Source organism: Acartia tonsa, chromosome 10 (genome assembly GCF_053477335.1).
Source record: "Acartia tonsa isolate MP-2025a chromosome 10, ASM5347733v1, whole genome shotgun sequence".
Classification (NCBI taxonomy): domain Eukaryota; kingdom Metazoa; phylum Arthropoda; class Copepoda; order Calanoida; family Acartiidae; genus Acartia; species Acartia tonsa.
In genome coordinates, this window is record NC_137269.1 from 44,447,480 (window position 1) to 44,465,098 (window position 17,619).

A 17,619-nucleotide genomic window follows, 5' to 3' on the forward strand; every position below is an offset into this window, starting at 1 on the left:
TGTAGAGATAGATAAATGAAAGATAAAATAATATTGTTCCCTTAAGAAAATTATTAAATTTTTAGGTTCAGGATAGTCTTATGAATTAAAGAAAAATTTTTTTTTTCAAAATTGGAGAAAAACGTATTTATCTTTCAATGATCCATCCCTGTTTACAATGTAAAATGTTTTCCAGTATAGCTTTGAAACCGATTAATATCCGCTGGATTAAAACCGGCTCTCAGCCATACTGAGAAAGCATGGATAGCATCGTATAAGTTATTATTTTCCACGAGTATTAAAATAAAAGTAAGAAGACTAATATCAGTTATGTTTGCTAGGGCGTTCGGCCCCTCAGGGCTAACACAACTGGTTTTAATCTATTCACTTTAATATCCGTGGAAAACTGTATAATAATACGATGCTATATATAACTATTTTCTACTTTCTTACATAAACAATGATGCATTTTTCCTTATATTCAAATTTGAGTCTCAATAACTCTAACAAAACTGGTACTAATTTTATGTTTTTAATTTAATATTCGTGAGAAATTATCTGTAATACGATGCCCTACATAATTTTTCAGTTTGGCTGAGAACCGGTTCTAATCCAGTGGATATTAATCGGTTTCGAAGCCATACTGGAAAATCTATTTTCTATATAACTTGTAACTTTAAATAAATGGTAATATAATCAGAAAAAATATCTTATCCGAAGAACTAATATTTTCTGCAAACTTTTCCCATTAGTCGCGAAATAGTCATTCTTGAGACAAAACGTGTTGTTTATCTGTATGTTAACATAAAATATACTCACAAGAAACTACTATTTTTGACTGGCAGAAAAGTTAGAGGCATAAAAATTTTCTTTTGATAAAATATCTCCTTTGGTAACAAAGTAGGATTTCATGTTGTATCATTACATATGGTTAAAACTAAGATAAATAAAATATTTTTTGTTGACTTTGAAGTAAAATTAGCTTAAGCATGAAGGTAATGAATTAATTTTTCAATTACAGTTCGTCCATCGTTAGAAATTGCCACAAAAACCTTAAAGATAAGCATGGCAAAGACAAAATAATGCGCAGAATATGCACGGCTACAGAAAATGCGTTCGAAAAAGTATCTTACTCACGCGTTTATGTTCACTGCGCGCGCATATCTGTAGTTTATTAGGTCTTGGCTATTACAATACTTGGCTGAGCCACTAGCCTTTAGGAAAATAACAGCCTTTAAATTATTTTAAAGGCCTAAAAGGGGATCCCCTTTTTTTTTACGAATTTGATGTCATAATGAAATCTTAGAAATGTACAAAAGCAACTCGTTACAATATTGCATTATAAAAAAAAAACATAAAAAAGTCACAAATATCTGTTACATTCATATTAAACATTTAAGGCTTTTATAACGTTTTCTATAATATGGGTAAAAAATCTACGATGTAAGGCAGCTCAAAAATATTTTCCTTTCGAGTTACTTTCTCTCTGCCAGGGACGTCCAAGCTTTTTATAAAATTGGTAAAATGAAGGGTTCTAAAGCTTTGAGGAGGTAATCTAATGTATTTAAAAGAATTTAAGAGGGGTTAAAATCATGGGTTTTAAATGTTTGAGGAGGGTAATCTAATGCATTTTTTAGATTTTGAGGGGGTTAAAATGAGGAGTTTCAAATTTAACCCCACCCTTACTCCCTGTCAAAAAAGTAATAATAAAGATTTTAATTTTTAGATTATTTTTCACAATCGACCTATAATAATTTTTAAAAACTTTGACAGAAATAAATTTTGTAGAGCTGACAAACAAACAATTAATTATAATTATGGATAAAATTGTAACATTAAAAATGGAATAATAACTATAATACAGGAATTACTATGAAGATATAAATGGTAAAAAATGTTGCATCTGGTATAGTAGTCTCATGCGTTGCAACTTGCATGGTTCAAGTCCCTGAAAAAAAAATAATGTTATAATAGACATAGTATATCTAGATGTTCCATCTGACCTTAAAATTCGTCACACCTTAAAAAGGAAATTTCAACAGACGAACAACTTTATTTATGTTTGTTATACACAATTCTTTAAATAATAATACCAGCAATGAAATTTATACGAAATTTAACATAGCAAAGCTTTATCCTAAGTAATACGACTATTTATAGATGATAGATTATGCTATATTCCAATTGACAGATTTAGAAAGTGTGTCTCTTAATTATCTCTATATTACAATTACATTGGGTGTCTAGTTGATTAATGAAGCAGCCGCAGCCGATTTATGGCGGCAGAAACTCAACAGCTAATCACAGCCGCAGTTAAATAGCCTTCATGTACAATCAAAAGGCAGATATATATAAAAAAAGGATGACAACATCCATAAAAGCGAAGCACTGAAACGGTAGGACAAACGGACACTAACACTTGTATAGTGTATAAATGTCGAAGCAAAATTGTAAGTAAAATTGTTTAAAAACTGCTTGATACAGAATAATGTTTAAGGACATACTTACAGTTTTAGGACTTGATTATAGAGTTGCTTCGCTTATAATATTATACTTTGTTGTCCCAAGAATCAGTATACCAAAAATCAGATCAATCGGATTATTAGATCACATAAAAATTTGTTGTTAAAAAGTAAAAAAATCAACATGTTTAAAATGGACGTACGGACATTCTGGTAATGATTATAGAGTTGCTACGCTTTCTAAATCGTACCTAACTACTAAAGGAATCACCGTGCAAAGTTTGAAATCAATAGGACAATTCTAACATGCCTAAATTAGCGAAAAAAGCTATACGTTACCATAATTATAGAAAAGCCTCGCTTTTAAAAATCGAAGCTGAAAAATCCGACCTAAAAAATAAGCAGCTGCCATTTTGAACCAATACCTTAGGAAAATACTTTAAAATCAAATGATTAAAAAGTAAAACGCATTTGTTGAGATCTTATCCTTCATAATGACCTACATGATTAAGTATTTTTTTTTGGGGGGTGGGCTGAAGCCTAGAAGTGTTTTCTTATGGTAAGGCAAAAAACTTCCCTGGACCTATATGAAACTGCTCTGTAAGGGAAAACTAAATCTGTTCGGCGGTTAACGACATATTTTGTATACAAACAAACGCAGACAGCCACACATGCCGTTTCTATTAAATAATAGTGAAAACTTTAATAGAGTTTATGTAATCTATTAAAAATTTAATGGTTTCAAAGGGAAAAAGGTTAATTTATGATAGATATTGTTTATTAAGAAACTTGTGCAATTTGTGGTAAAATTTTGATGAATCGTGGTTTTCATAAATATAAGGATTGTATTATTATCAAATTTATTTTAAACAAGGACAAAATATTTCGCTTTTTAAAAGCAAAGCTTTTTTATAATTAGGGTCGAGTTTATTTTTCGTTAATTAGGCCTGTTAGAAATGTCCTATCAATTTCAAACTTTGCATTTAGATTCCTTTAGTAAGTAGGAACGATTTAGAAAGCGTAGAAACTCTGTAATCGTTACCAAAATGTACGTGCGTCCATTTTAAACATGTTAATTTAATCTTTTTAACAGCTAATTTTTTTGTGATATAATAATGAATAATCCGATTGATCGGATTTTTGAAATACTGATTCGTAGGACAACAAAGTATAATGTTACATGCGAAGCATCTCTATAATCAAGTCATAAAAATGTAATTATGTCCTTACACATTATCTTGTATTTAAGCAGTTTTTCAACAAATTCACTTACAATTTGTTTTGATTTTTTTTCATCTATATTCTGATTATTCAGTTCTGATACTCTACAAGTGTTAATGTTCGTTTGTCCTACCGTTTCAGAGCTTCACTTTTATGGATTTTGTCCTTGTTTTTGTTTAATTATCTCAGTATCTCAAATAATAAAATATTTCTATGGCGGCTATGAACCAGATTATTTCTTCTGGATAAAAAATGGTTCTGAATGATCCTTGTAATGTTATTTTAATTTTCCTAACCGCTGACAACTGTATATGAAATCAAACGACAAACATATCACATATCCTTCAATCCCTGGCTTTAACTACTGTTAGTTACCACACAATGGTAAAAACTTTAGCAACAGACAGAGAAAATAGTCGATAAACTTTTACTTGGATGTTGGACCAGATTTTCATGTACTCTGATAAAGTGGTACTATCAGCTGGCTAACGATATCCCCCATACAACTCTTTTATCTAATCCCCTCCCCTACTACTTGATAAACGAACTGACAGAATAAGGTCCATATTAGCAAGCTAAATTGACAACAAATTTCTCTGTCATAATATCCACGTATATGCTATATCCATTTAGATAATAAACCATAATTGTTAGAAGGTTACAAATTGATTTATTTACTTTTTTTTATTGGAAATAATAAATTTCTTAAATGAACTATGCACAAGGAAAGCTTTATATTTGTGTGTGAGGCAAGGTATTAAGCTATTTGCCAGAGAGGGGGTGATTATTATGCTAAATGAAAAAGTTAATCATATGGAGATTTAAATAAAATACGTTGATATATTGACAGGGGAAAATGTCCATTTAGGTCCTCATATTAGACCTCATTTATTTGTCAGTTCGTTCATTCAATAGGAGGGGAGGGGTTTAGAAAAGGGGGTTATTTGTTATTTTAGCCAGCTGAGAATATAACTTTGTTAGATTACATGGACATCTGGTGAAAGTGTTTTTATGTCAATTATAATAGAACATTAAAATATGAATATGTATAACAAGGATTAAAACATCCATAAAAGCAAAGCTTAACAAATTATTTAGTTTCAACTAAGACAGACAAATGAACATTCACAATTATAGAAAGTTATTGGTTGTTTCATTATGTGTACAAACGTTTCAACCAATTGTATTCTACATTCTTATCCCTTGAAGTCCCTGGAATGTGTGATATAAAACAATTAGAACATAAAAATGCACGAGAGTAACAACAAATTTCAGATTTTTTCTTGAAGCAACGCTTTTCAGCATTATGGATTTGTAAGTACGTACAAATCCAACGTAACGCATAAAATAATCATCCTTTTATAAAAGTAACAGGGTCTGTGTCTGTCTGTCTTTCACAAAAGCTAACCGCTGAACCGATATAGTTCTCCTTTACAGTTTAACTTCACATAGATCCTGGTAAGGTTTTTAACTATTTTTTTTGTGGGGGGGGGGGGTACAATCACCCTCCCAAGAGAAATCACCCCACTTATTTTTCCCTTTACATTTATGGATGTTGTTATCCTTGTTTCCAACTAATACTAAGAGTAACTTTTCATGTTCAGATATCTTCGCCAAGTTTTTAAAGACACGAGAAATACATAGAATTCATACTTTATATTCTATTTATTTTCATTAAAAGCTTTACTTTAGTCAAATTAAAGTTAGATCTAAATATTTATTTTAAGAGGAGTATAAAATCAAATGCTTTACTAAAGTTAATATATTATTTGCTATCAGCTGCGCCCCTAGAATTTTTATATGTGTAATAAAACGAGGAGTTTTAGGTGAAAAATGGCCTAAAACCGTCCAAAGACTTTTCGTTTGCAAGCAATCAGCTTTTTTTTTAGTGATTATAAATCTGACAAATGTTTTGCTATAGTAAAATTCAAGTTAAAGACAAATTTAATATATTTTCATCAAAAGCTTTATTTTAGTCCAAATTAAATTAGCTAAGGATTCATATAATTTGCATGGAACAACTGGAAATTATTTTCCAGTATGGCTTTAAAATCGATTAATATCCGCTAGATTAGAACCGGTTCTTGGCCATACCGAAAAATCAAATATAGCAAAGTATTACAGACAATTTTCCACGAATATTAAAATAAGAATTATAAATTTATAACCAGTTTTGTATGCCCGGGCCTCCGGCCTATCCGGGCTAACAAACCTGGTTTTGATCTTATACTTTTTCATTTTAATATCCGCGCAAAGCTGTCTATAATACGATGCGATAGAAAACTATTCTAATACTCTGAAGCAGAAAAGCCAATAGGAAAACAGCTTAGTAACTTTCCGGCCATATGATTGGTTATACAGTGTACAGATTTTAGTAAGAAGAGCAGTTATTTTTAAATTTTATTCTCATAATTAATCCCCTAGGTATAAATAGTCAAATTATTAGGATTAACTTTCTTGGAACAGAACAATTATTCGAGTTAGTGGAAAAGGTAAAACAACAGATCTATAGTATAGATGTATATACAGACAACTACCTCTCTTTATTTTCAAAGACCTCTTTCGTCTGCTTCTAAATAATTTTCTGCTACTTGGCTGTGTAATATAAGCGATACCATTGGTTGATTTTCAATGACCCAATAGAAAGGTTGCACAAGACAGTTGCAATGGGGAGATACAGTTATTTAACTCTTACTCTAATGGTAAAACTAATATTTGATAAATAAGGATGACAACATTCATAAATCGAAGCTCAGAAACGGTATTACATATGAACATTAACACTTGTAGACAATTAGATCTGAATAAGCAGAATATAATTTGATATGAATCAGTATTCCAAAAATCAGATGAATAGAATAATCATATCACAAGAAAAATTGTTGTCAAAAAAAGTAAAAAATTAACATGTTTCAAATGGACGTATGTACTTTCTCGTAACAGTTATAGAGTTGCTGCATTCCTATATAATACCTTACTGTTAAACATCCAGCACAGTTTGACAATCGACAATTCTAACATGTCTAAATTAACAAAAAGAGATAACTGTTCCGGGCGGACGGACCGACCCATACATACCTTGAATTATGACCGCAGTTCGATTTGATGAATATAAGGGCATTCTGAAAATAAGAAAAAATTAATAATAAATATTTTCTACCTTTTTATTCTAGGAGTTTCCAAGGATGTAGATACCAACAATCCAGAACTTTGTCTAGAAATATATTCTATTGTTTGAAGATTAATACCTTACTAGAGGCCTCTAGGGGCAATTGGGAAGGGGGTGGGTGCACGAGGTAAGGAGGCCCCACTCCGGGACGTCCAAGGAGGGGTAATGGGATGAATACCCCCCCCCCCCCTCCACAAAAATTAATTATTAATTCCATTTTTAAAAAGTAGAAATAAATAGAAGGGGGGTAATTTTTTTAATCCGTTGATTTCTCTTGGGTGGGTGCATGTATCCCATCTCCCCCTCAAAGAAAAACCTTGCCAGGACCTATGATTCGAAGACCTACAATGTATGGGTGGTTAGAGATCCTTCGGTACAAACAGACACACTCACAGACAGAGAGACATCATGTTACTTTTAAATAAGGATATTCTAGCATGTCAAAAATTCTTTAATAACTAACCGACAGATTTCAAGCTACTCCACTATGAATTTTGATTTCAAGCTAAGGTGATCAAAGACTTATCAAATAGTCTAAAAACATCTAAGGGACAATTTTAGCTTTCCAGAAAAACACAATAATTGTTTTTTTTCTGATACTCAACAGATAGACAGACAGCTACATTGCAATTTCTGGACATTTTGAGTTATAGATTAGCTGTAAAAATGCAAAAAAAAACTAGTTGAGCAAGCATTACTCGCTCAAGTTTCAACTACTGCCAGCAAAATAAGGTCATTCTGATGCATGCGCACACACACACACACCACACAATATTATCATACAGGTTGCCAACAATTCTTCTATTTTTTCTCAGAATATTTTTGTTAAGGATCTTACACCAGATTATTATGTACTTTTATCAAATAAAACTTGTAGCTGACAAGAATAACGACTCCCCCACTTACTCCTTTATCCAATCACCTCCCTCCTACTGGATGAACAAACTAACCATTAAACGAGTTACATGTTAGTAAGTTAAATTGCCAATTTACCCCTGTCATTGTTTTAGGCAATGATTACAGGGCACTGGGAGGGAGTGGGGGTGGGGGGAATTTTGAGAATAATTTTACCTCTATAAAGTAAAAAAAATGTAGTAAAATTATTTGACATGTTTTGGCAACCCTGGTCTTAATTCGCAGCATTTTTCCCGCCATTTTCTTGACACTGTTGTTGAATGCATGCAATTCTTATTTAGCTCTTTCAACTTTTGTCGTGTCATGATTCTAATTTCTATCTATTTAAATGAGAGAAAATAAGAAGTTTGACCGGCTGATTTAACTTTTTTTTTGCAAAAAAAGATTTTAATCAAAACTTTCTGAATAAAAAAAATTGTTGATGATTTTTATGATCTAGTATTAAGGACAGACGCTAATACATATAGAAGAGAAGAAAAATAGTAGTTCAAAACCATCCTGGGACCTATGCAAAGGTTTCCTAAAATGGATCTTAAAGGACAAACAAACAAAAACCTTCCAACCTTTGCAAGGACGTCCTAGTTTTTTTTTTTGAGGAGGCTACAATTAGGGGTTTTAAAGTGTTTGAAGAGGGGAACCTAATGCAAGTCAAAAAAGAAGGAAATAGGTCATTTTCCACCAGTTCAGTGCAGTGCAGTGGTAAGAAACCGGATGACATGTCTGCCTGTCTGTCCGTACCGAAGGATCTAACAGCTGGACCGATATGGTTCTCCTTTCAGGGAAGATTTATTATATTTTGGGTGAGGATACCACCTATTTTTCTTTTTCTTTTTAAGACTAAAATGTAAAGTTATGGTTTGACATCCCCCATCCCTCTTCTTTTTCCAGAGTGCCCCTAGAGGCCTCTAAGAGTGGGTCCCATGGCGAAATATAAAGTAGCTGCGCTACTAAAACTAACTCACCATCCTCGACCATCACACTCGTTTCACACTGTATACAGTACATCTTATATCCTGAAAAAAATAATCATTATCAGAGAGAGAGGGGACAATGGGCTGTTTATTACACTAGTCCACAAAGTTTTATTTGTTGGCTTAACAACTTTGGGAACTTTCATTGAATTTTGATTGGTTGGTTCAATAAGTTGAGTGTTCAAAAGTTTCAACCACTACTTTTGAACTATTGAAGGGGTCATTTTGTGTATCATCATTGGGGATGTTTATCAATTTATCGGCTATTGTCTTGTTCCTGGAGTTTATCAACATTTTCAGGGGGTTTTCTAAAATTTATATTGAAATATATCACTTATCATTGGTCATTTGTATTGTAAGACGTCATTTTTAAGGGCACTATAAAGAAACTTTAAAAAAATTGTCTAATATTGCATGTAAGTGTAAATTTTCCATGTAAAAAAACATATCATAAATAAATTTAAATGTTAAAATTTACCTTGTTTTAGATTATTATCTATCACGAGGACCATTTTGGCCTTTTCTTCATCCAAAATTTTCTAAAAAAATATTCTTAGATAATAATAATATTGTAATATTTTTTGAATTCTTATTTTTTAACATTTCAATTGGAACTTATGATCTAATAAATTAGGGAAAAAAGTGTATTCCATGAATAAAATTATATAAATATGAGTTGTTTTTCTGTGTACATATAATAAAGTTTTTTTATTTTCTTTTTCTTTTTTTTTTGGGGGGGGGGGGGCTAAGTTTAATCTCAGTAGGTGATAACTTGTATATGCACCCAAACTATTTTTTTTAGTAATTGAGTATATCTACAGGTATAACTTATTAGATCATAGAGTAGCTACGCTTCCAAATAATCGCAGAAATAACTTACGGCAGATTCCTCGTCCATTCTATCGAGTTCAGCCGCTTTCCGTTTGGCATCTTCCACTTTGCCCTAGATAGAAATAAGCTGTTTAGCAGCCAAACGCAGGGATCTAAAGGGATAAGACAATGGCCGATATATTGATAAACATCCCCATTGATTGAAACGTTTGGACACCAAACTTAATGAACCAACCGATCAAAATTAAATAAATGTCCCCAAAGTTGTTAAGCCATCAAATAAGAAAACATATAATATAAAACCTTGTGGACTAGTGTAATAATCAGGCCAATGTCCCCTCCCTCCCTGTATTAAGCGGCTAAACGGCTGGGCGTACAACAACTTTTATATTTACATTCTATTATTGCCAGTATACAAGAATAACAAATAACCTTAAAATGCCCCAAAAGCGCGCAGCTAACGAAAACTCGCGTTAAACCAGTTTCTAGGGTGTTGATAGTTCCCTGTTGGCTTAAAAAGTTGATATTTTTTTTTATAAAGTTTCGTTAACAATGAATGCATTAAATGTTAAACATAATTCAATAAAAATCTAAGAAGTTTTATTATAATTTATAAAAAATAAATCAAAATCACTCACCGTTAATTCGGTAACTTGATTCATTTTTCTTTTTCTAAAATTAAACATTATAAATTAATGATTGTTAAGAAAGCTACAAGTGTTTAAAAAACAAAAATGGCAACATCCATAAAAGCAAAGCACTAAAATCAGAAAAAAAGGACATGTCAGAATTTCTCATAAGGAAAAAGGATAAGAGGATGAATACTCACCCCTTTTTCATGGTAAAATACTACTTCCCCATCCCTAAATTTAGAAGCAGACAAAAATCAAAAACCGCCCAGGGGTTTTTGTAAGTCAATCATAAATAAAAAGGTGAATAAAAAGAAAAGCGATATTTAGCAAACAGCCGTGGGCGGTCAGAATCAGCTGAATGTTCATTATGAAAAAATTTTCCCCCTTTTTAGAAATAGAAGGATTCATCTTTCATGAACAAATTTTTTTTAAATAAAAATAAAATTCTATGTAATTTTTAATTAAAACATTAAAACGAAAATATCTAATCTAATATTCTTGCCCTAAATATGGAAATAGTAAAACGTAAAAAAATATTTCTTTTAATAATTTTTAATCCTCCCATTTGAAAAGTAGTGGAATAGCAATAAATTTTATCGCGGCAACAGCGCTGAGTAGGCCTCTAGGCCTACTGCCTATTTTCGTCTTCTAGTTGCTTCGATTCCTCTCTTTTATTTTTTTCTCTATGGAATTTCTCAATCAGAACATTATTTTATAAGTTTGAACAAGATTTTACAGAAATTTGTTGCAAAATTGAGTACATTGTTATCCTAGGAATCATTTTTCGAAAAATAAGATGAAGAGGATGATTATCATCAAAAGAATTGTTGTCAAAAATTTAAAAAGGCATGTTTTAAATGAACTAAAAGAGCTATCCGTTACGGAAGGATGGACCGACCCCAATTATAAAAATGCTTTTTTTTGATAAAATTGAAATTCTAGACGTACATATTTTAATCAACAATGATTTTTACTTTTGTAATCATGACTATCTGATTAAATGTCTAATGTTACGGCTAGAATTCAATTTCTATCAGATCAGGGTAATACCCAATGATAAGAAACAAAATTACCCCTGCTCTAGATTTGTTCAAACGATTGGACACTGATAGTTTGATAAAAAGTACCATAAAACTTTGGATACTAGAATTCATAAGTGTTAAAAACTTTCTCTGGTCCTATGAGAAGCTTCATTGTAAAGGAGAACCATATAGGATCAGCGGTTAGCGAGATTCTTTCTACACACACAATCACATAATTACAGATAGACATCATGTTACTTTTATATATTTGGATAATTTACCTGCAATTTTGCGCCGCTACTTTATTCTTACCCCGACGTCTAAACTCCCTGAAATTATCAAATTTATTAGAACAACAAAATTATTAATAGTTTCATTATTTCAGGGCTTAGCAACCGGGCGTCAGCCACCTGCAAGCCTCAGGGAAATTTGCAATTAAAAAAAAACAGCTAAAGGCTAAACCTGATCCAATATAGGGCAATCCCTCTTTTAAAAAAAGTTTTTAAAAGCATCCAAATTTAAAATTGAGGCTTCGTCGCGGCTGACGCGCGGCTGCCGATCCCTGATTATTATTTAAGACGAAAAGATTAAGACTTATTAATGTTTTAATTAATTAACTCTGAGACGTCTGTCTGAACTAAATTTTAAAAGACATAAAAAATGGCTGAAAACTTCCCTTTGCCTCCACCACCCCTGGTGGAGCTATTGGCTTCATGATATTTTTTTCTCTCATATAAAACAAATCTATCTAACATATCTAATAAAAATATGAATACTTATGTAAAAAATCCATAAAATATAATTATTAATAAAAAAGTCTAGACAAATGCAAAAAAATAAGTGCAAAATTGCAGCCAAAATAATAAAATAACAAAAAAACACCTCCGCAAAAACTTTTCAGTAGAAACAATAATAATAATGCTATTATGCTGATATTCTAAATTCTCGGCCATTGTCTAAACTGTATAGTTTCTGTTATGAGATCTTTTTTTTAAGTAGCGAAGCTACTCTACAATTAACTTCCTTTGAACGTCCGTCCGTCAGTCAGTATCGCTCAGGAGGATTGAGATTTACTGATACCCAAAGCTTGGCTTCTGATTTTTCTTGACATTATTCTCATCAGTATAGGGCATATTAAGGTTTATAGAATTCATAGCAGCCCGACTGCATTAATAACAGCTTTTCAGCAGCTATTCTATTACCGACTCAACATATCATACGTATAAATATGTTTGTATTTTTTGTCCCTAAACCATTTTATTTTGCAATCTTTGTTTTCGGGTTCTTCTTCACTTAAAATTTAAAGAGGTCAGGGGCGTCCAAGCTTTTTTTTTTTTTTTTGGGGGGGGGGGGGTAAATACCCCCTCTTGAATGGTTGAGGTAGAGGTAAATTTTAGATTGGGGGGGGGGGGGTAATCTTCACTTTACACCCCCCCCCCCTTGGACGTCTATGAAAGCGGTGGTAATTTAATTTAGCTCAAACATGCTTATCTTCAAAATGTTTGACTAACATACAGAAAAACGTTTAGAGACCATTGTTTTAGAGGTCCTTGGAGCTATACAACTGACCAAAAAGCATTACTGTTTTTAATAAGCGGAAAAGTTTAAGCTATATCCTTTTTACAGAAAGGTCTTAAAAACCTAATGTTCCTACTTGTTTTTTTTTAAATATCATAACATTGCCACTTCTTATACATATGCATAAATTACTTTTTAAATAGGGTATTGATATAAATTGTCAAAATAAGACGATAATAAAAATGCCAATTATCAAAAAATGTCTGAAGATAACGAGGTCAATATTAAATACCACCGCGCCGTCTGTTTTTTGGTACCGCAGCGGAGCTGCTCTAAACTTGGTGAATCCAGGGATCCAAAGGGATAAGACAATAGTTAATAATTTCATATATTTCCCCAATGATGATCCACAAAATTAATCCTTCTGTAGATTACAATTAGTGGTTAAAACGTTGGGAGACTCAACCTATCAAAATACATTAAATGTCTCAAAGGTTGTGTAGTCAGCGAATAAGAAAACGTTATTATAAAACTTTGGGGACTAGTTAAACAGTCCAATATCCCCTTCCAACCTGGATATTAGAGCTTTGGGACCTATCAAAAAGGTCTGACATTTAAGTGAAACAATAGAGGGGACACGTTTTAAATAACTACATTCCCCATCCCTAGGACCCTTTGCCTTCTTTTAATTTGGTCTTTGAAAAACAACTGAAAGCTTCAGGAATATTAACACAGCTAAGTCGATTTAAAAGATCGGAAATCAATTAGCTAGCAGACGAAAAAGATCCCCAACTGGGGGATCCAGGTGTTTGTCTGGTTATACATCTATTTTTATTTATAGATTTATTGTTCTGACCCTGCGTTCCCAGGGAGTGGTATAAATCAAGTATTGACCCCCCTACCCCACCCTACCTGGCCAAATTGATTTGCTCGGTAGAAAGCTGTTCCCTCTGACAGAGATCTTGGAATTCCTCCATGGGTAAACTAGAACAAGAATGACTGTATTACTACTTGCCTGGCCAGGTCTATCTGTTGTTTGTTTAACTGGTTCTTTTCGCACATTTCTGTAAATTCCTCGTGGGGCAAACTGAAATTTTAGGAGCATGTTTTTTTTAAGATGGGTTAACATCCCTTATTTTTATAATAAAGTAACATGATGTAGATGTGTCTGTCTGTACCGAAAGATCTCGCTTAACCGACTTGGTTCTCATAGGCTTGAGGAGGTTTATAGCTGTATGGGGGAGGGTACAATCACCCTCCGAAGAGAAAACGCCCCTAAAAATATTGTGTTGTGTTAAGTTACGCTAGGAAGTTATCCGAAGGAAAAGACTAAAAAAGCCAGAAATACATATTTTTTCTTTTTAAATTTAAAAAAGTTTGAGAGGAAAATAGCAATTTGTCTTGGGCAGGTTTTAAGCTATTTTTTTTACAAATAAGGATTGCAGTCAAGAAATAAACTTATCATTGAATAAGAAAAAATTGGAAAAAATGAAATAAGATAGGTAGCGACGTGTTTTGAAAGGTATAACTATAAACTTACTGACCTGATTAGGTCTTGAAAAAGATGGTCCATACCATTATCACGGGCACGTTTCAAATCCCTAAATAAAATACCATATTAATTGGTGGAAAAGTTTAAACATTGTTATATTATAGTACAATACAATCATAATTCAACCATGGATGAGCTGAATTTTAATTTCCGAATGTGTACACAGTTTCCTCGGTGGCTCCTCATCCTATCTCAATATTTACTACTAGCTAAACAAATCAAACTTCCAAAAAAATCTAAATTTGAATGTATAGTGTATACCTATACACTATACAATCAAAAAAAATTTTAAATTTTGATTTTTTAAAAGTGTTAAGCATTTTTTTCGCTAGTAAACAAAACTGGGTTAAATCTTATAATTTTCATTTAAATGTCCACAGAAAGCTGTCTTTAATACGATGCGATAAAAAAACAATGGTATCATTTAGGCATCGAAAATAAAATTCCTTAGAAACCAATAATTTTTTGTTAATCCCCTCATTAAGTTAAAAGTCAAACAGTAGACTATAAAAGTTTTAAAGATTTTTAATCAATATAATAGATTTGAAATCTGCATAAAATTTTAAGGATTTTTTATAAAATTAGTTTTTTATATAATTCTTTATTTAAAGGCGCAAATACGATTTAAGTTAATAAATTTTGACCAATAGGATAGCTGGATTGGAAACTACCTACGCTCTAATTGGTTGAATGATGTACGTCACTTAAGCTTCTCCAATCAGAGCGCAGATAGTTTTCAATCCACCAATCACAGATCTCAAAATTATTTAACTTAATTTGTATTTGCGCCTTTAAATAAAGAATTATATAAAAAACTAATTTTATAAAAAATCCTTAAATTTTTTTGCAGATTTCAAATCTATTATATTGATTAAAAATCTTTCCAACTTTTATAGTCGATCAAACAGTTCGATTATTCTAACCGTTTACAAGATTATAAGCGACAAATGTATGCAAAAGCACACTCTTTTAAGTAGCAAAGAAAATAACTCAAAGTTGATATTCTAGTTTTAAAAATACAGGGATGTAATTATTTTTTTTGTTTAAAGTTTTCTTTTTAATTCTAACTTAAGTTTTAAAATTTGAAAAGTTAAAAACAGAAAAATAAGTTGCTAAAACTTACTGAAATTATCATATAATGTTTAAAGCATGTCCAAATCATCCATTATGAACGAGAGAACGGACGTACATACCTAATTATAGAACAGCATCGCTATAAATAAATATCAAGTAGTGCAAAAAAGCGCTCTCATAAATTTATAACTCTGAACATTTGCTTTTCAGATTTTAGCAGGGTTAAGGCAATTTAGGAAAAAAAAAATTCCGAGTCAAAATTTTTAGCACGCAGTTTATATCGACTGTTTGGCTTTTAAAAAAAGTAGTCGTTCTCATGATATAAAACTGACAAATCGATAATCTTATTCGATTATTACTAAATGATTATTTCTTAAAAGTTTACTAAAAACAGTAGGAGTTGTGAGTTGCACAATGATGCACTGCACATTAGTTAATCACCTCACAAAATCTGAAACGTTTTACTTTAAAAGCAACCAAGATAATTATGTTTCTCGTCTCTGACGGACATACATGAATAAAATTGTAGCCTTAATAAATACTCTTAAAAAATTACAGACTCTATTTTTTTGGTTGCTTGAGAAATTGACAAAAATCTAGTTTTTTTTTAGCAAGTGGCCTATCCTCCTATCCCTGCACATAAGCAGCAAGTTTATCAAAACGCAGCAAATAAATTTTACAATTGTCAAAATATATCCACAGGGATCGTCAGCCACAATTTGGTAATTTGAAAGGCTTGCCTACCGCTTTTTGTTTGTGCATGTCTAATGGTAAATATATCATCTTATTTTTTTTCGTTTTATTAATTTTTTTCTATAATTCATGGATCTTAGGGGATAAGATAAATGAAAATTGGAGCAAAATTACCCATTCTGAAGATTAAAACTATTAGTTGAGAAGTTTAAACACTACTAGATATTGTATTAGTGACCAATTTTTTTTAAGCCAACGAATAAAAGATTGTATTTGTATTAAAAAGGATATCTACATTACTTACAAAATAAAAGTGACCATAGCTGACATTATATCAACATAATAATACTCATATGACATACTTATGTTGACACAAGGCTCTAAAGGGAGGGAGGGAACATTGGGCTGTTTATTACACTGGTCCCCAAAGTTTTATTAAACTGATGTAACCACTAATTGTATAAATGAATCAACAGAAGGGTTAATTTTATGAATCATAATTCGGAATGTACATCAATTTATCGGTCATTGTCTTATCCCTTTAGGCCCCTGATGAAGAATAGGAGCGCGCTAAAATTCATAATTTAGCGGTTAACCCACCTTTATCTCTTTTTGGACGGGAGCTATGTTATTGTTTTTATGCATTGTTTTAAATTATATCTGACAATAAATAAAGAAATATCAACGTTCGTGGGGGACGTAAATCATTAATGGATATAGAATACGTGGATATTCCGACAGGGGATATTTTGTCGTCATTAAAGGTTGCTACAAAATCCTCATTTATTAGTCAGTAGTAAGGGAGGGGATGGAGTAAAAAGGGTGGTTATATTAGCCAGCTGGGTATAAAATACGTGGATATTATGACAGGGGAAGTTTTGTCGTCAATAAAGGTTGCTACAATGGTCTTCATTGATTGGTCAGTTCTTTCAGTAGGGAGGGGAGGGAATAGGGTAAAGAGGGTAGTTATATTAGCCAGCTAGAATAAACATTTTATTGGTGTATGCAAAAATATCTCACAATATTTACGTATTCTATATCCATTAAATCATTTGACCATGGTTTACTATATGCATACCACAGAAGGGATGAGACATTGAAGGATACAGAGATGGTTAGGTTTCTGGTAAAATCCGTAAAGGTTATGTGTTATAAGTTAAAAACAGTAGTAGAACGATAAAAATTTATGGTAACTTTTTAAAATTTTATTTGTCTATAGTTCTTTTCATTAAGAAATACACATATTTAGTGAATATTATCGTTCTACTACTATTTTTAAGCCTTAAAACACACACCTTTTTGGATTCTACCAGAAACCTACCCCTCTCTTAATAAAAAACTATTCCTTCTAGAGTAATAGTAATGGAAAAGTTTAATAAACGCTCCAAAAGTGTTTAAGCCAATACATACTCTTAGAATCTAATAGACTAGCATAATTTACAGTCCAATGTCACCTCCCTGACAAAGTGAATTATAGATCAGATGTTTAGTTCTCCTAATATTTAATAAATGATAGGTGGATGGCAAAACCTCAAAGAAACCATTGGAATAGGATAATATAGACTAACTAAGCAAAAGTA

General features: G+C 31.8%; 1 protein-coding gene across 1 annotated transcript in view; it reads right to left on the reverse strand.

Annotated features, from left to right (window-relative positions):
• Positions 1–1,238: 1,238 nt before the first annotated feature.
• The window catches only part of LOC145330132 (uncharacterized), a 38,905-nt gene continuing 22,524 nt past the window's right edge, over positions 1,239–17,619 (reverse strand). Inside the window, exons 9-17 of the mRNA XM_080174717.1 lie at positions 14,265–14,321; positions 13,736–13,807; positions 11,484–11,531; positions 10,187–10,220; positions 9,598–9,660; positions 9,196–9,256; positions 8,709–8,759; positions 6,741–6,784; positions 1,239–1,927 (exon numbers count right to left, since the gene is read on the reverse strand). Coding sequence (XP_080030843.1) covers positions 6,747–6,784; positions 8,709–8,759; positions 9,196–9,256; positions 9,598–9,660; positions 10,187–10,220; positions 11,484–11,531; positions 13,736–13,807; positions 14,265–14,321 — 424 coding nt within the window. The 3' untranslated portion in view covers positions 1,239–1,927; positions 6,741–6,746. The remainder of the gene's footprint in view (positions 1,928–6,740; positions 6,785–8,708; positions 8,760–9,195; positions 9,257–9,597; positions 9,661–10,186; positions 10,221–11,483; positions 11,532–13,735; positions 13,808–14,264; positions 14,322–17,619) is intronic.